The sequence below is a fragment of the Dipodomys spectabilis genome, unplaced genomic scaffold, assembly GCF_019054845.1.
Source record: "Dipodomys spectabilis isolate Male_0828 unplaced genomic scaffold, ASM1905484v1 ptg000613l, whole genome shotgun sequence".
Classification (NCBI taxonomy): domain Eukaryota; kingdom Metazoa; phylum Chordata; class Mammalia; order Rodentia; family Heteromyidae; genus Dipodomys; species Dipodomys spectabilis.
This window is the reverse complement of record NW_024871290.1, coordinates 389,029-409,014: the sequence shown is the minus strand read 5'-3', so window position 1 is coordinate 409,014 and position 19,986 is coordinate 389,029. Positions and strand designations below refer to the sequence as shown.

General features: G+C 44.3%; 2 protein-coding genes across 2 annotated transcripts; both read right to left on the bottom strand.

The window, feature by feature from the left end:
• Window positions 1–2,931: 2,931 nt before the first annotated feature.
• Window positions 2,932–4,413, bottom strand: LOC122100986 (PRAME family member 8-like). The gene has a single exon (XM_042671364.1). The coding sequence runs from the start codon at window positions 4,411–4,413 to the stop codon at window positions 2,932–2,934; it is 1,482 nt and encodes a 493-aa protein (XP_042527298.1).
• A 5,231-nt stretch (window positions 4,414–9,644) lies between these two features.
• On the bottom strand, window positions 9,645–11,114 carry LOC122100985 (PRAME family member 12-like). The gene has a single exon (XM_042671363.1). The coding sequence runs from the start codon at window positions 11,112–11,114 to the stop codon at window positions 9,645–9,647; it is 1,470 nt and encodes a 489-aa protein (XP_042527297.1).
• Window positions 11,115–19,986: the final 8,872 nt, after the last annotated feature.

Genomic DNA, 19,986 nt, shown 5'->3' with positions numbered 1-19,986 from the left:
GCCAGGTCCTTGAGTTCAAGTACAACAATGGAAAAAGACCAATGTGCTTATTGAAATGAACTGCAAGAAATGGAATGTACCATTTGTAGTTCCCCACTCCCTTTCATTTATTCCCTTTTGTCACTTTTTTTATTCTGTACCCTTCGTCTTATTTATATTTTTCTGATTTGGGGAAGACAAGAGGAAGTGGAGAAACAGTGGGACAAAGGGGGTCCTGATTCATCAGTGATAGTAATCACACACTCTGTTGGAAATGAACTTTACACCTTAGGGGTGATGAAAGTGGGGAGGGAGGGGAATGGAAGGGAATGTAGAAGAGGGTGACACTGTGTAAAAGGAAATGTACTTATTTTCTGAATCATGGAAATGTAATCCCTCTGTACATCACCTTCACAATAAAATTTTAAAATATTAAAAGAACGAGTCTCCCAGACTTTCCTGCTAGACTGGCATGGAACTGCCATCCTCTTATCTCAGCCTGTTGAATAGTACAATTGCAGGCGGGATCCACCAGATCTCAATGTGATCCTTCTTTTTATCTTTCTTTCTTTTAGAGTGACTGGGTGATCAGGAAGTGAATATTTCTTATAGAAGAGCAAATGAATTGTGGCCTGCATTTTCAAGGTGCCTTTCATGAAATCTGAACTGGTATTAGATATTGACATTTGTCATCCCAAGTATGTGAGAGAAGCAGGAAGCATTCTCTTGCTTTCATGGAATGTCTTTTGGCATTTGGTTTTGAATTTCTTCCCTAGCTTTTCTACAAAATTGGTTTTATGTATGTTTGAGGTTGGTCATGGAATTTTTTTGAATTTTTCTTTTGTTACATTCTGTTGTTCCACCTGTGGGGCTTGAACTCAGGGCCTGGGTACTGTCCCTGTGCTGTCCTGCTTAAAGCCAGCACTCTTACCTGAGCCACAGCCCCACTTCTGGCTTTTTTTGGAGGTTCACCTCATATGAGAATCTAGAGGCCTTTCCTGCCCAAGCTGGTTTTGAGCTGTAATCCTCAGATCTCAGACTTGCTAAGTAGCTAGAATTTCTGGGGGGTGGGGGGGGGGAGGGATAGATTGGTTCATTATACATTAAATAGTATAGAGTGCTAGGCTGCCCCAGGTTTAGGAGGTTTACACATAATCATTTAGGAAAACAAGATCATGTTCCAATTCTTTCCAAACTGAATTCTCTCCTGATTCCTGATGGTGTGTGCACAGAACACAAGCACCCATAAAAACTCAACAACACAGCCCAGCTTCTTTTGCAAATGTATAATGAACTGAACACAAAAGATTTCCCACCTAATTCCTCAAGACATTCCCACAGATGTCCCCCTGCCCCGAGCCTGCAAAGAGCCTGAAAAGAGCATCCAGCCCAACTTACAGCTTCCAACAAGATACCTGGAAATTCTATCTCTGCAGTTCTTTCCCTCCCTCTCTCCTTCCTTCACACCCAACTTTCTTTCACTCCATTCCTTCTTAGCTTTCCTCCTTCCCTCCCACCTTCCTTCTGTCCCTCCTGCCTGCATTCCCTCCTTCCCTTCACTCCCTTCCCTCTTACCTTCCTTCCTTCCTTCCTTCATTCCTTCCCTCTTTGATTCCTTCATACCTTTCTTCCTTCTTCCCTTCTTTCCTTACTTTGTCCTCTCTCCCTCAGTCACTGCCTTCTCTTCTGCCTGGCTGCCTTCTTCTCTTCCTTTCTTTCTTTTTTTATTGTGTGCTGAACTTGGACTTGCACTCAGGGCCTTGGGGCTATTCCAAGTTGCTTTATGTCAAGGCCAGTGCTCTACCAATTGAGCCACAACACTAATCACCCAATTGGTAAAAAGCTCTCACCGATTTTTGGCCCAGAATGGGTTTTAACTGTGACCCTCAGATCTCAAACTTTTTGAGTGCCTTCGATTCTAGGAATCCTAGAATATTTTGTGAAGAGTTTCTTGGAGATAGTACTCTCAAATATATTCCTGCTTGGCTGGCTTCTACCTGAAACCCTAAGATATCAGACTCCTGAATAGGATTACTGTCATGAGATGCTAGAAACGAATGCATTTTTTCTTCCTTTTGTGTGTGTGTGTGTGCACGCGCACGTGCACGCATGTACATGTGTATTCCTCTGTGGGTATAAAGTGAATTTTCTCTTAGAAGTGCAAAAGAACTGTGGTTTGCATTATGAAGGCACATTTGATCAAATCTCAACCAATACAGATTTATCTATTGAAAATTCTTATCCTCAGATATGTTGGAGAATTAGAAAGAGTTCTCTTGATTTATAGAACATCATTTGGTATTTGATGTTCAATTTTTCCTCAAACTTAATCCCCAGAATTTGATCTATGTTTGATTGGCCTATGTCATAAGTTTGTTTGTTTGTGCCAATGTTGGCACAATGCTCAATGCCAGCACTCTACTACTTGAGCCACAGCTCTGCTTGTGGCTTTTTTGGAGATTCACTAGAGATGAGAATCTCAAGGACTTTCCTGCCCAAGCTGGCTTTGAACTGTGATCCTCATATCTCAGATGTCCTGAGCAGGTATGCTTCTAGGTGGAAACAATACACTCATTTTTTGGTGCTGAGAAATGATATCTTTTTACTCATGTTTTTCTTTTCTTTTTATTTATGATTGATTGACACAGAAATTTATAGATAATAAGGGATGTTCTCACAGCTTAGATTGGCCCACAGCAAGATCTTGTTTCAGTTCTTTCCAGGCCTAATATACTCCAAATTTCTGAGAATGTGTGTACAGGGCACATGGGTCCAAAAGCACTCTTAAACTCCTGGGGCTTCAGAGTTATGTTTGACCCGAAAAACTAAGGACCAGATGCCCTGTGTCTTCCAAACACATTGAACTTTGGAGTTTGCTAGGCCTGGAGAATGCACTACTGTCCAATCTTTCATTTCTGATGCTGAGAAGAAATTCCAAGAGAGATGGCCAAACTACACAGGCAGAGCAGAAAGCCCAGGAAGATCTTCCTCTGTGACCACCCAGGAACCATCAGGTGCCATGCTGTAGGACTGGCACTTGTTTCGGTGATGACAGAAACGTGTACAGATCTGGACCTTCTGGTTTGTCCCGATATCTCTCAATACCTGTGCCAAGCCAGCCCGAACATTGGCAAATCTCTCATGGTCAATGTACCTTTGCCTCCACTCTTGTGGGCGGTAGCTCTCCAGAGGGGCAGGATAGAGCCCTCGTCTCAAATGGCCCAGCCTGGCCATGTGGCTCAAGAGATTCTGCAGGGTGGCCATGGAGATGTGGTTTCCATAGAAACTGAAGAGGCTAAGCTGAGAGCATTGGTTCAGGATGGGCAAGATGGCTGAGAGCTGGGCATCATTGATGGCACAGTCTTCCAGGGCCAGGGTCTCCAGGGTTCCCACCACTCTACCCAACAAGGCTTTCAGGGGCTCAGAACTGAATGACTCCATGGGCAATCTCCTCAGACGCAGGTGCTTGAGCTGCCTGGAGCAGGGACACTGGGACAGAAATCTCAGGTCAGCTTCCTTCAGCAGACATGAACTCAGAGACAAGGTCTTCAAAGGCGGCAGGCTCCTGATGATGGCGGGTATATTTGCATTAAGCAAGACAATGTGATGCACATGAAGCTCCTGGAGATGCTGCAGCTGCCCTAGATGCTCCCCTATCATCCAGGGATACCATAAATTCTTGTGAGGGTGACTGTAGAAGTCGCCACCCATGTTGCAGAAGTTGAGGATGTGAAGGTTCTTCATTCGACCCAAGTAAGGAGCAAGTTCTTTCATAATTCCTGGGTACCCGAATTCACTCACCACTAGTTCCTGGATGGAGTCCAGCCTCACCACAAGCAGAGCCTTCTGGATTTCAGAGAAGGAGTCAGACAGAATCTGCAGCTTCCTGGAGTAGAGCTGGACTTGTTCTCTCCTCTCCCTGGCCCAGTGGAGTAGGTGGGCTTGGAGAGCATCCTGGGCGCCATCTTTGATGGTCAGGTCCATGGCTATGGTCAAGGGCTGTTCTTCAGTCATCCCTGAGCAGTGGCTCTCTCTTGGCTTGTCAGTGAGGACATGCGGACAAGATAGTCGGGCCATGGAGGGGTAGCCCTGTATCCAGATGTTGGGGTGCTCCTTCCGCAGGTCGAGGACTTGCAGTTTCCACCGACTGGGGCGCTCCTTCTTGGCCAGTAGCAGATCGAGCCCATCCAGGACAGCGTTGAAGGTTTGCAGGTCTGGAGACTCTGCCAGGTCCCCCAGGGGGAGGCAGGAGAAGGGCCAGGCCTGCACCAGGGCCTTCAGCACCTCTGTGTGGCCCTGAGCATAGACCTCTATGCAGAGAGAAGGGAACAGCAGCAGAGGCAGATCTTCCAAGGCAGAGATGGCCAGGGCCTGGTCGCTCAGCAGACTCTGCATGGCCAGATGCTGGAGCGAGGCAGGGGCTCCAATGCTCATCTTGATGGATCAGAATTGGACCAGGTGTGCAGGGCTCTCTGAGTCCCAGCAAGTTGAGGCACTGACTGCAGGATTCAGAACTCTGCTTCTGTTCTCCATCCCTAAGCATCTTTAAAGCCCAACCCCCTCCCCTCACCATTCCATATCTGCCAATCAGAAAGCAGCTTCTGATGGGATTTCTGAGTCACACCCAGCACACACCTTGGTTGGGTGTTTCACTTGAGATCAATTCAAACACTGGTTTTAACCAAAAAATGATAGGATTAAAGGTGTGTCCCACACAGCCTAGCTTTTCTTTGAAATGTAAATCACACTTTACCAAAATGACTTCCCACTCTTATACTTTAATCCCTCCAGACTTTCCCTCAGATGTTGCATGGCCCTGAGCTACAAAGCATGCAAGGAGAGAAGTCACCCGAAGTTATAACATCCACAAGACATCAGGAAATTGTTCTCTGGATTTCTTTCCCTCTTTCCTTCCCTTCCTACCTTCCTTGCTTCCTTCCTCTTCTCTTTCCTTCCTCTCATGTTTCTTTTTGTACCCATTCTAGAACTTTGACTCTGAGCCTGGGTGTTGTTCCTTATCTTTTCTTTGTCAAATGTAGTGCTTTACCACTTGAATCATAATAGTACTTCTCCCTTTTCTAAGCAGTTGATTGGAAACAATAGTCTTCTGGCAGAGAAATCCCTGTTTAACAGAGAACCATAGTATAAAAAGACAAGTCATGGCCCCCCAAAACATGGATAAATGGCAGAAATTACCAAACACTTCTCAATCCTAACTATTCATATTCATGGACTTTATCAATTAAATGACATAAATTGACTAGGTGGATCAGATAGCAAGACCCATTTATCTTCTGTTATCAACAGGCCCACATTGCCCAAAGAATCAAACAGATTCTGAATGTGAAAGGCTGGAATAAAAATCTATCAAGCAAAGAGCCCCATAAACAGGCCAGAACAACAAAACCAATGGCAGATAAAACAGACCTCAAATTAAGGAGATCTTTCCTACAGGAGGACATAACAATTCTAAATATCTATACACCAAATGCCAGAGCATCCATTTTCATCAAACAGATACTACCTCCCCTAAAACACAGGACTGTCCAACAACAAAACAACCAAAAAAAAAAAAACACAAACAAACAAGATTGAAGCTGGGCACCGGTGGCTCACACCTGTCATTCTAACTACTCAGGAGGCTGAGATCTGAGGATTGTGGTTCAAAGCCACCTGGGCAGGAAAGTCCGTGAGACTCTGATCTCCAGTAAACCACTCAGAAAACCAGAAGTGGCACAGTGGCTCAAGTGGTAGAACGCTAGCCTTGAGCTGAAGAGCTGAGGGACAGCGCCCAGACCCAGAGTTCAAGACCCATGACGCACACACACAAAAAAAGGGGGGAAAAGATTGTATTCCAGTTCTTTCCAACTTGAATTGACTCCAAATTCCTGATGATGTGTGAGCAGGACACATGTACCCCAAAAGTAGTCAGAAACTCCTAGGGCTCCAGAGCTATGATTGAACTGAAAAGTTCGGGACAAGACACCCTGTCTCTTCCAACCACACTGAATGTTTCGGTTTAGGTCCCTTAGAGAATGCTCTTGTGTGATAGCTTTCATTTCTGATTCTGAGAAGAGAGTCCAGGAGAGAGGTCCCCTCCTACACAGGCAGAGCAGAAAGGGCAGAAAGACCTCCTCTGTGACCAGCCAGGAACATCAGACCCCATGCTATAGAACTGGCACTTATTCTGGCAATGACAGAAATTGGTACAGATCTGGGCCTTCTGGGTTGTCCCACTGTCTCACCATGCCTGTGCCAAGCCAGCCTGAACCAGAGCTAAACTGTCAGGATCCATATTCCTCTCCAGAGAGGCAGTATAGGCCCAGCCTGGCTGTATGGCTGTATGGCTGCAGCGTGGCCATGGAGATGGGGTTTCCATAGAAACTGAAGAAGCTGAGTGGGAAGCACTGGCCCAGAGTGGGCGGGATGACAGAGAGCCTATCATCAGTGATATAACAGTGCTCCAGAGCTAGGGTTTCCAGGGAGCCAGCTACTTGCTCCAGCAGGGCTCACAGGGGTTCAGGACTGAAGAAGTCCATGGGAAATTCCCTCAGATACAGGTGCTAGAGTTGGCTTGTGCAGGGACACTGAGACAGAGATGAAAGGTCAGCTTCCTCCAGTGGACATGAACTCAGAGGCATGAACTCAAGCCTCAGGTTACTGAGGATGGCTGGCAGATTTCAATCAAAGATGACATCATACACATGAAACCCCTGGAGATGCTGCAGCTGCCACAGTACATGGCCTGAATTTGTACTAATATCACTAATTCATGGGACTGGAAGTGTAGAAGTTGTCACCAATCTTAAAGAAGTTTAGAAGGTGAAGATTCCTCATCTGGCCAAGGTAAGAAGCAAATTTTTCATGGTTCCTGGATGCCAGAATTCAGTCACCACTAGTTCCTGGATGAAGTGAGCCTGACCACAAGCAGAGCCTTCTGGATTTCAGAGTTGGAGTCATACTATTTGCAGCTTCCTTAAGCACAGCTGAACTTGTTCTTGCCTCTCCCTGGCCCACTGGAGCAGGTAGGCTTGGATATCATCTTGGGCACCATCTTTGATGGTCAGGTCCAGGGTGATCACCAAGATGTGCCCTTCAGTCATCACTGTACAGCGACTAGCTATTGAGTTGTCAGTCCCTTAGCTTTCTTTCTCCCAATGCTAGTGATTTAAGATATGCGCAACAATTCCACTTTTAGGTTTTTGGTACTTCAGTGGAGATAAAGTTTCACAGACTTTTCTGCATGAATGGTGAAACTATAATCCCTCCATTCATCAACTTCACAGTAAAAAAATTAAAAGAGTCTCACAGAATTTCCTGCCAGCCTGGTTGTGAACTGCCATCCTATGGTCTCAGCCTGTTGAGTAGTAGAGTGGAAAGCAGGAGTTACAGAATCCCAGTGTGAACCTTTGTGTGTGTGTGTGTGTGTGTGTGTGTGTGTGTGTGTGTGTGTGTGTGTGTGTGTCTGTGGGTGGGCAGAAGGTGAATATTAGTTATAGAAGAGAAAATGAAGTGTGACTTGTATTCTAAGGGTGTCTTTGATCAAATCTGAACTGGCTTTGTGCTGAGATTTGTCATTCCAAATATTTTGGTGAAGCAGAAAGAGTTTTCTTGCTTTCGTGGGATGTATTTGGCATTTGGTTTTGAATTTTTTTCCGAACTTTTTCTCCAAAACTTCATCTATGTATGTTTGATGTTGGTCATGGGTTTTGTCCTGTTTGTTTTATTATATATTATCTAGCTGTGGTGCTTGAACTCAGGTCCTGGGAGCTGTCCATTAGCTTTCCACTCCAAGCCAGGACTCTACTATTTGAGCCACAGCTACACTTCTGGCTTTTATGGAGGTTCACCAGAGTTGAGAGCCTCAAGGACTTTCCTGTCAAGCTGGCATTGAACTGTTATCCTCAGAGTTCAGACTTGAGAAACTAGGTAGGATTCTAGGTGAGAATAATACTCTCATACTATGGTCTTATTTCCCTTTCTTCATTTCAAAATAAATTGACTGGCTCATTTATAAATTGGAGACAGTCAGGGATTGCCCTGGGATTTGGGTGTTTGCACACAGTTCTTTAGAAAAACAAGATTGTGTTCCTGTTCTTTCCAGGCTGAATTCACTCTAGATTTCTGATGGTATATGCACAGGACACATGTACCCCCAAAGCCTCATTGACACTGCCTGGCTTCTCTTTCAAATGTATAACAAACTGAATATAAAAGTTCTCCCACCCATGTACCCTAAATCTTCAATTCCTACAGATGTCCCACTGCCCTGAACCTACAAAGGACCCAAGAAGAGCAGCCAGTCCAACTTACAGCATCCAACAGCATCTATCTCTGCTTCCCTCCCTCCTATCCTCCCTCTTTCTTTCTTTCCCTCTTTCCTTCCTTCCTTCCCTCCCTCCTTCCTTTCTGCCTTCCTGCCTTCCTCCCTCCCTCCCTTCCTCCCTCTCTCCTTCCCTTCTCTCCTTTCTAGCTGCATTCTTCATATCCTTTCTTCCCTCCTCTCTTTTTTATTTTGTACTGAACTGTGACTTGAACTCGGGGTCCTGGGCCGTACCTGAAATGCTTTATATCAAGCCAGTGCTCTACCACTTGAGTCACAACACTCATTACTGAATTCAAAAAACTCACCAATGTTTGGCCCAGTTTGGGTTTGAACTGAGACCACCAGATCATAGACTTCTTGAATACCTAGGATTCTAGGAATTCTGGAATTTTCGTGAGAAGTTGGCTGGCTTCTAACTGAGATCCTCAGATATCAGACTCCTGAATAGAGTAAGAGGCATGAGACACTAGACCTTGGAGTACCTTTTTGTTCTTTTTGTTTTGGATTTCTTTGGTGTGCCTGTGTGGGCACAAAGTGAATATTTCTTATAGAAGAGCAGAGGAACTGTGGTTTGCATTTGAAGACACATTTGATCAAATATCAACCATTATAGCATTAATTACAAAAAAATGATCACCCCCAAATATGTTGGAGAAGTAGAAACTTCTCTTGGATTTCATGGATGTCATTTGGTATTTGATGTTTAATTTTCCCTCAGACCTTTTCCCCAGAAATTGGTCTATGTGTGACTGACCTTGGTCATAGGTGGGTGTGTTTGTTTGTGCCAATTCTGGCACGTAGGTGCTGTCCCTGATTTTTGTGCTCAATGTCAGCACTCTACTACTTAAGCCAGAGCTCCATTTCTGGGTTATTTGGAGGTTCTCTAGAGTTGAGAGTCTCAAGGACTTTCCTGCCCACGGTAGCTTTGAACTGTGATCCACAGATCTCAGACTTGCTGAGTAACTAGGAATCTAGCCACAAACAATACTCTCATTCTATGGTGCCGCAAAAATGATCTCTTTCTACTCATGCTTTTCCATTCTTTTTATTTGTGATTGATTGATACAGTAAATTATAGATAGTAAGAGATTGTCACATGATACGAGTTTGCTTACAACCATTAAGAAAAACAAGAGTGTATTCCAGTTCTTTCTAGGCCGTCTTGACTTCAGATTCCTTATGGTGTGTGCACAGGACACACTCAGAATCCTGGAACTGCAGAGCTATGATTTTTCCACCCACACAGAACTTTGGAAAGTGTGCCCCGTGGGAGAATGCCTTTCTGCCCCGGCTTTCATTTCTGAGGTTGAAAAAGCTTGTAGGAGAGAGCGGCACCTTACTACACAGGCAGAGCAGAAAGGCCAGGAAGATCCTCCTCTGTGACCACCCAGGTACCATCAAGAGTCAGACTATACAGTTGGCACGTGTTATGGCGATGACAGAAACTGGTACAGATCTGGACCTTCTGATTTGTTCCCACATCTCTCAATGTCCGCACCAAGGCAGCCCCAACCTCAGCAAATCTCTCAGGGTCGAAGTTCTCTAGATACCAATCTTCAGGGTGGTAGCACTCCAGAGGGGCAGGATAGAGCCCCCTTCTCAAATGACCCAGCCTGGCCGTGTGGCTCAGGAGGTTCTGTAGGATGGCCATGGAAATACAGTTTCCATAGAAACTGAAGAAGCGGAGCTGGGAGCATTGGCTCAGGGTGGGCAGGATGGCCGAGAGCTGGGCATCAGTGATGTAACACTCCTCCAAGGCCAGGGTCTCCAGGGTGCAGGCTACATGGTCCAGAAGGGCTCTCAGGAGCTCAGCACGTTTCATTGGCAAAGTCCTCAAATGCAAGTGCTTGAGCTGCCTGGTGCAGGCATACTGGGACAAAAACCTCAGGTCAGTTTCCGGCAGTGCACATGAGCTCAGAGACAACGTCGTCAGAGGCGGCAGGCTCCTGAGGATGGTGGGCATAGTTGCATTAAACAAAATGTTGTGCACATGAAGCTCTTGGAGATGCTGTAGATGCCCCAGATACTCCCCGATTATCCAGGGATATTGGGAATTTTCGTGGGAGTGAGGGATGTCAGTCCACATGCTAGAGCACTTGAGGATGAGAAGGTTCTTCATATGGCCCAGGTAAAGAGTAAATATTCTCAAGGTTCCTGGAAGCCAAAATTCACTCACCACCAGTTCTTGGATGGAGTCCAGCCTCACCACACACAGAGCCTTCTGGATTTTAGACACGGAGCCAGACAGAATCCGCAGCTTTCTTGAGCACAGCTGGACTCGTTCTTTCCTCTTCCTAGCCCACTGGAGCAGGTAGGCTTGGAGAGCATCCTGGGCGCCATCTTTGATGGTGAGATTCCTGGTGACCATCAAGGGCTGCTTTTCAGTCATCATTGAACCACAGCTCTCTGTTGGCCTGTCAGTCAGGACATCTGGATAAGAGATTTGGGCCATTGAACGGTAACCCTGTATCCAGATGTTTGGGTGATCATTCTGCAGGTCAAGTACTTGCAGTTTCCACCGACTGGGGCGCTCCTTCTTGGCAAGTAGCAGATCAATTCCATCCAGGACAGCCTTGAAGGTTTCCAGGTCTGGTGACTCTACCAGGTCCCCTAGGGGGAGGCAGGGCAAGGGCCAGGCCTGCACCATGGCTTTCAGCATCTCCGTGTAGCCCTGTTTATAGATCTCCATGAAGAGCAAAGGGAACAGCACCGCCGGCAGATCTTCCAAGGCAGAGATGGACAGGGACTGGTTGCTCAGCAGACTCTGTATGGCCAGATGTTGGAGCGAGGGTGGGGTTCTCATGCTCATCTTGATAGATCATATGTGGACCAGGTATGAAAGGCTCTCAAAATCCCAGCAGGGCCAGGCACTCCAGGACTCTGCTTTTGTTCTTTAATCCCTGGGCATTTTTATAGCCCATCCCCACCCTCACCTTTGCATTTCTACCAATGAGAGGGCAGCTTCTGATGGGATTTCTGAGACACACCCAGTACACCTTAGTTGGGTGTTGCCCTTGAAATTATTTCAAACATTGAACCAAAAAGTGATAGGATTAAAGTCCTGGCCCACACAGGCCAGGATCTCTTTGAAATATAAAACACACTGGAGCAAAAAGAATCACCACCCTTGTACCTTCATCTTTCCAGACATTCCCACAGGCATTCTGCTGCCTTGAGACTGCAAAGAGTCCAAGCAGAGCACACAGCCCAACTTTGTAGCATCTACAAATAATTCAGGAAATTTAGTCTCTGTACTTTTTCTCTTCCTTCCTTCTTTCATTTCTTCTTTCTTCCTTCCTTCCTCCCCTGCCTTCCTTTCTCCTCTTCCTTCCTCCCTCCCTCCCTCCCTCTCTCCCTCCCTCCTTTCCTTCCTTCCTTCCTTCCTTTCTTTTTTGGTGCCGGTCCTAGAAATTTACCTATGAATCAGATCACTGTCCCTTAGCTTCATAATGTCAGGGATAATATTCTACCAAAGAGCCACAACAGTATCTGACTTTTTCTGAGGGGTTTATTGGAGATAAGGATCTTGATATTAGAATAGAAATGGCTTTTTACCAGGGAACCAAATACATGTTTTGAGATATGACAAGGTGCAGGCCCTAAGAAGGTGGATAACATGGCAGGAATTACCAAATTCGTCTCACTCCTAATTATCAATATTCATGGACTTCACCTTGCCCACAAAAACAAACATATCCTGAAAGTAAAAGGCTGGGATAAAATCTTCCAAGCAAATGGTCCCCATAAATAGGCGAAGTCGCAATTCTAATATCAGATAAAATAGACTTCAAATTAAAATTAGCAAGAACAGATAAAGAAGGTCACTACATACAATTTAAGGGATCTCTCCTTCAGGAGGATTTTACAATTCTAAATACATATTCACCAAACAACAGAGCACCTCAACTTATCCAAAAAACACTACTTTCCTTCAAATCTCACATAGATTCAAAGACATTAATTGTTGGGGACCTAAACACAGCACTATCCCCCCTGGATAGATCAACCAAGCAAAAACTCAACAGAAAAACCTTGGATCTAAACATCTGCATAGATCAACTAGAATTAACAGACATTTACCTAATATTTCACCCAGAGCATCAGATTATCTTCTTCTCAGCAGCACATGGAACATTCTCCAAAATAGACCACATTCTAGGCCACAAAGCAAATCTGTCCAAATTCAGAAACATTGAAGTTATGCCCTGCATTCTCTTAGACCACAAGGGAATAAAATTATAAAACACCAAAAGCCATCAAAGAAAGTCCTGTAACACATGGAGAATGAACAAGACACTGTTGAATCATGAGTGGGTGATGGAAGAGATTAGAAAGGAAATTCAAATGTTCATGATATTCAACAAAAAGGAATACATAAATCATCAGCTCCTCTTTACTTTACTTTTTACTTTACTCTTTACTTTTTACTTTACAAAGTAAAGGCAGTACTCAGAGGCAAGTTTATAGCCCTGAATTCATACATCAACAAATTGGAGAGATCTGAAACCAACAATTTAATGAAACATCTGAACCTCCTTGAAAAAGAGCAGCAAGATAAACCCCAATCCGGTAGACAGAAAGAAATAATTAAAATTAAATCAGAATTAAATGAATTGGAATCCAAAAAAAAAACATAGCAAGAGTAAACAAAACAAAAAGTTGATTCTTTGAAAATATTAACAAAATTGACAGATCCTTAGCAAATCTTATAAAAGAGAGAGAGAGAGAGAGAGAGAGAACATACCCAAATAAACTCAGAGATGAGAATGGAAACATCACTACAGAAGCAACCAAGATCTAGAACATTATAAGGGAATACTTCTCAAATCTTTATGCTAAGAAGTTTGAGAATCTGGAAGCAATGGATGATTTTCTAGCAAATATCTACATGCTGAAACTAAACCAAGATGAGTTAAACCAACTTAACAGACCCATATCAAACATCAAAATAGAAACAGCAATAAGATATCTCCCACCCAAGAAAAGCCCAGGAGGAATGGATTTACAGATGAACTGCAAGACCTTCAAAGCAGAACTTACACCAATACTCCTCCAACTCTTCAATGAAATTGAAAGTGAAAGTTCACTACCAAACTCTTTCTATGAAGCCATTGTAACCCTCATCCCCAAACCAGGCAGGAACTCATCAAAGAAAGAGCACTATAGAGTCTTTTCTTTGAAGAACATCTATGCAAAACTTCTCAACAAAATTTCGGTCAATTGACTTCAACAACTCATCAAAAAATCATACACCACGATCAAACAGGATTCATTTTAGGGATGCAAAGTTTGTTTAATATATACCAATTAATCACACCAACAAGAGCAAGGATAAGAACCACATGATTATCTCAATAGATGCTTCTGCATTTGACAAGATCCAACACCCCTTTATGATGAAGGCTCTGGAAAAACGAATCCATGGAACATTCCTCAATACAATAAAGGCTGTATATGACAAACCTACAGCCAGCATTATACTTAATGGTGAAAAGCTAAAGCCACTTCCTCTAAACTCAGGAATGAGACAAAGATGTCCACTCTCTCCGCTTTTCTTCAGTTTAGTATTAGAACGCCTAGCTACAGCAATAAGACAGGATGCATAAAGGGGATTAAAACAGGAAAAGATGAAGTAAAACTTTCCTCTTTGCAAATGACATGGATCTTGTCTTTAAAGAATCCCATAACTACACTCCCAAATTACTGAAGCTGACTTGAAACTTTGGGAAAATAGCAGGATATAAAATTAACCCTCAAAAACCAATGGCTTTCTTCAGTAAATGGTGCTGGCAAAATTGGTTAAGCGCCTGTAAAAAAATCTAAAGCTAGCTACTTATATATAATCTTTTTTTTTGGGGGGGGGGGTCTGGTCGTAGGGCCTGAACTCTTGGCCTGGGTGCTGTCCCTCAGCTCTTCAGCTCAAGGCTCGCACTCTACCACTTGAGCCACAGCGCCAATTCCGGCTTTTTTCTTTTTTGCTTATGTGGTGCTGAGGAATCGAACCCAGGGCCTCAGGCATGCAAAGGAAGCGCTCTACCACTGAGCCACCTTCCCAACCCCACTTAAATATAATCTTCCACTAGAATCAACTCCAAATGGATCAAAGACCTTGGAGTCAAAGCAGACACCCTGAAAACATTACAGAATAGGAGAAACCCTAGGTCTCCTTGGCACAGGCCAAAATTTTCTTAATAGAGACCCAGAAACACAACAAATGAAAGAACGGTTGGATAAATGGGATTGCATGAAGCTGCAGAGCTTCTGCATGGCAAAGGACATAGCTAGCAAGATCGATAGAAAGCCCACGGATTGGGAGAAGTTTTTCTCTAGCCATACAACAGATAAGGGTCTCAGATCTAAAATATACTTGGAACTCAATTAAATCCCCCAACAACAAATCCTCAAAGAAACAACTGCCCAATAAATAAGTGGGCTAAAGGCTTACAGAGAAACTTCTCTGAAGAGGAAATAAGAATGGCCAATAGACACATGAATAAATGCTCAACCTCCCTAGCCATAAAAGAAATGCAAGTCAAAACAACATTAAGATACCAACTCACCCCAGTTAGAATGGCTATAATCAAGAACCCTAATAACAACAGATGCTGGACGGGATGTGGACAGAAGGGAACCCTACTGCATTGTTGGTGGGAATGTAAACTTGTTCAACCACTTTGGAAAGCAGTATGGAGGTTCCTCAAAAGACTCTACATAGAGCTCCCCTATGACCCAGCAATCCCACTTTTGGGCATTTATCCAAAAGATCACAAGCAAGACCATATTAAAGCTACCAGTACAACTATGTTTATTGCAGCATTATTTACCATAGCTAAGATATGGAACCAACCCAGATGCCCCTCAGTAGATGAATGGATTTTTAAAAATGTGCTATATATGTACAATGGAACTCTATGCCTCCATCAGAAAGAATGACATCACCCATTTGTTAGGAAATGGAAAGATTTAGAAAAAGTTATATTAAGTGAAGTAAGCCAGGCCAAAAGAAACATAGGTCCCATGGTTTCCCTTATTTGCAATAAGTAGTATGTGTCTGATACAAGCAGAAAAGGTCAAAAGCTATGTACATATGACCAGATAAGATGATGTTAAGCAAAATGAAACAAGTGAATTTTTTCTTTCTATTGTTTCTAATGTATTTATAGGGTATGTGATTTTTTTGTTGCTTTGTATATCCCTCCCCCATGGTATAACCCATTTTCACTGTATTTGATGTCAGTGTAATTTGGGGAGAGGAAGGAAACAAACAAAATATTTAAATAGGGATGCAGGTTGACCCATTGTATCAATGTACAAGACACTGTTTGACAACGAACTTTATAATTTAGGCGTGGTGGGGGGTAGTTGTGGAGGTGGGAGGGAAGGGAGGTAGGGAAAACACAAAGGAGGAGGCAACAATGCTTGATAAGAAATGTACTCATTACCTTACTCATGTAACTGTAACACCTCTGTACAGTATTTTCACAATAAAAACGTTTAAAAAATCAATGGCTTTTCTGTATGCCAACAATGAGAAGAGTGTGGCTGAAATCAGGAAAGCAACTACTTTTGTAATAGCCGCCCCCCCCCAAAATAAAATACCTAGGATTTAACTAAAGAAGTGAAGGACCTCTGTGATGAAAACTTTAAAAACCTGAAAAAGGAAATCAAAACAGAACTAAGGAAGTGGAAAAACCTCCCAGCCTCCTGGATTGGGAGGATCAAGATCGTGAAAATGGCAATACTGCCAAAGACTATATACAAAGTCAATGCAATACCTATCAATATTCCAACCTCATTCTTCAAAGAAATAGAAGAAGCAACCCAAAAATTCATATGGAACAATAAAAGACTGAATAGCAAAAACTGGCCCTAGCAGAAAGAACACTGCTGGAGGAATTTCAATACCAAATTTCAAACTCTATTACAAAGCCATAGTAATCAAAACAGCTTGGTACTGGCACAAGAACAGACCTCAGGACCAATGGAATGGAACCTAGAAATGAACCTACAGACATATAGCCATCTATTCTTCTATAAGGAAGCTAAAAAAATAGATTGGAAGAAAGACAGCCTCTTCAGTAAATGGTGCTGGCAAAATTGGTTAATCGCCTGTAGAGAGCTAAAGCTAGGTCCTTCTATATCACCCTACACCAGAATAAACTCCAAATGGATCAAAGACCTCAGAGTCAAAGCAGACACCCTGAAAACATGAAGGAATAGGAGAAACTCTAGGGCTCCTTGGCAGAGACCTCAGATCTCAGCCTCCAGAGTAGCTGGGGTTACAAGTGTGAGCCATGGGTGGCCATTTGGAAACGTTTTAGGTATAAAATTGAAATGCTGCTTTGTCTGAAAGGTTAAAGTGTGAGGCAGTGACCACTTGTTGCTTGTTTCTGTCTACCAAAGCAACACATGGTGGTAATCAAAACACCTGGTTGATTGTGTGCCTATATAAGACCTGCAAATCCTTAGCTCAGGGCTCTCCTCCTGGGCTCCACTGTGTCGGAGTGTAGGAGGAGGCCCGAGCTGCAGCCCATTTAAATAAAACAGCTGTAGAGTCTGACTCTCGGTGGTCTTCTTGTGTGTGTGGGGGTCCTGTGAACTTGGCATAGCGTATTAGTGGGGGCTCATCCGGGATAGCCCTCGAAGACCCCTGAGACCTCAGACTCCAAAGGTAAAACAGCGCTGTCTTTGTTAATTTGTCTTGTGCTGTCGTTTGTCTGTTTTACTTTTGTTTTCCCTTGTGAGGACGGCTGCTCTGATTCGTAAAGGGTTGTCGAAGCCGACATGCTTGCACGACAACCCTGGAGGAACTGGGAGACATCCCAGATCCTCGTGTGGGGCGGGGGTCCTTGGAACCCCACCATGTGGAGCGGGATGGGGTCCTTGGAACCCCGTGATGTGGGGCAGGGGGGATCTTGGAACCCCACCCATGTGAATTGTGGGGCGGGGGGTCGGTTTGGTGTTGGGCCGGAACTGACCAAGAGGGCCTCCTAACCGAGGCCCAACTCCACTGTGGGTCTGCTCCTTCTGCTGTGGGGCGTGGGTGTCCCATTACAAGAGTCAGCGGACCAATTCAGGAGATCTCCACTTCATAAGCTTTTTTTTTTTTTTTTTTTCTGTAACTGTCAGGCCTGCGTGTGTCTTGTTTGTACTGTTTATTGTTTTTTGGACTGTATGACTGATGGGACTGGAAACTATCGGCACCACTCCATCTAATCCCCTAGACTTACAAAAAGAAACTAAGAAAGAGGAAAAGAAATAGTACCCCCTGGTTTTTCAGGGAGATAACCTAGAAGAAGAAATGTTTCCTCCCCCATACTCCCCTTCCCAGGTTCCTTTTGCAGAACCTGAGAATGATCAAGAGGAGGAGGGAGCTATGGAACCCTCAGTACCTGCCTTTAAAGTTTCTGAGGGGCCAGTCACTCGACGCCGCAGTGGGATCAGCCCCCCTTCTAGTACAGCTATTTTTCCCTTACACACTGTAGGTCCTGTGGATGCGGATGGTCAACAGCAACTCCAATATTGGCCATTTTCTACCAGTGATCTATACAATTGGCGCACCCAAAATGCCCCCTTTTCTGAGAAACCCCAGGATTTAATTCGTTTGCTTGAAACTATTCTCTTTACTCATCAGCCCACTTGGGATGATTGCAGTCAGCTTTTACAGGTTCTTTTTACCACTGAAGAGAGAGACCGTATCTGAGAGGTGGCCCAGAAACATATCCCTGGCCCCACAGGAGCACCCATCACGGATCCTGCCCAGATCGCTGCCTATTTTCCTGAGATCGGACCAACATGGGCTACAATACGGTTGAAGGTAGGGAGCGACTCCTCATCTACTGCCAGGCTCTGTTGGCAGGTCTCAAGGCGGCGGCTTGCCAACCTACTAATATGGCCAAAGTTTATGATGTTAGACAGGGAGGAAGTGAAAGTCCGGCAGCATATCTTGAGCAGCTCATGGAAGGTTTTAGTCAAAATACCCCGTATGATCTTGAGACCCAGGAGTCGGCTCAGATGATTGTTTGCCTATATAAATCAAGCTGCACCAGACATAAAGAGAAAGTTGCAGGCTCTAGACAAACTTGGTGAAAAGTCTATTAGGGATCTAGTAGCCGTGGCAGAAAAGGATTACAATTAGAGAGAGACAGAGGAGCAAAGACAGGAAAGGAAGGACAGAGAACATGAAATTGAGCTTGAAAAGAGAGACTGGGCCAAGGAAAAGAGGCCAGACTTGTTGGACTATCCACTATAGCATGCTGAGCATACCCGGGTCACAGACGGCATTAGTTTCATTCGAGATGGAAAAAGGTACGCGGGCGCAGCAGTCACCACGGACACTGAGATAATGTGGGCAGAAGCACTCCCCCAGGGAACGTCTGCACAAAGAGCAGAGCTAGTGGCACTAACAAAAGCCCTACAAGTGGGAAAAGGGAAGAAACTAAACATTTACATGGACAGTCTTTACGCTTTTGCCACCGTGCATGTCCATGGAGCCATTTACCAAGAGAGGGGGCTGCTGACAGCTGAGGGAAAGACTATTAAAATCAAACAAGAAATTTTAAGCCTCATCCGGGCCATATGGTCACCAGCAAATATTGCCATTATGCACTGCCCTGGCCATCAAAAGGGAACTGATTCTATAACCAAAGGAAATAACTTGGCCGATCAGGCAGCTAAGGAGGCAGCTCTCCAGCCCAGAGTGAAAGTACTGACTCTAGTAGACCCAGGACCATGAGCTTTGCCTCCTGACCCTCAGTACTCCCAAGAAGACTTGGAGTGGATAAAGAAAATTCCCATGGCCTATAAACCCCCAGACAGAGAAGGAAACAAAGACTGCTGGAAAACTGTTGAGGGGAAACTTATCTTGCCACAAAGATTGGGCAAGGGGATTCTTAATAGAATCCATCGGGTCTCTCACATGGGAACCCGAAGAAAGCAGGACTTGCTCCAACACTCAGAAGTAAAAATTAGGCAAGGAAATCAACTCATTGAGGACACTGTTAAAAACTGTAAAGCCTGTCAGCTCACCAATGCCCCCAATCAACCGGTTCCAAAAGAGCTCGCTTCCGTGGAGATAGGCCAGGTGTGTAATGGGAAGTAGACTTCACAGAAATTAAAACTGGAAAATTTGGATATAAATATTTGCTAGTTTTTGTAGACACTTTTCCGGGATGGGCTGAAGCCTACCCAACAAAGCACGAGACCCCAAACGTCGTGTCTAAGAAGATCCTGGAAAAAATCCTACCCAGGTATGGCTTACCATCCACCAATGGGTTGGACAATGGACCGGCCTTCGTCTCAAAAGTAAATCAGGGAATAGCCGCGGCACTAGGGATAGATTGGAAATTGCACTGTGCTTATAGACCCCAGAGTTCAGGGCAGGTAGAAAGAATGAATTGGACTCTAAAGGAGACCTTACCTAAATTGGCCTTGGAGACTGGTGCAGACTGGGTATTGCTCCTTCCTTTTGCATTGTTTAGAATCAGCAATTCACCCTATTGGCTTGGCTTTACTCCTTTTGAAATAATGTATGGACAGCCTCCATCCATTATCCCTAGCCTTCAGACTGAATTGCTTGCTGATTTGGATGATACTGAATTTCTGTGAAAGCTTGACTATTTATAGCTGGAGCATAAGAGTATGTAGTCCCAGCTTAGAGCATTATAAGATTCTGCTTCTAT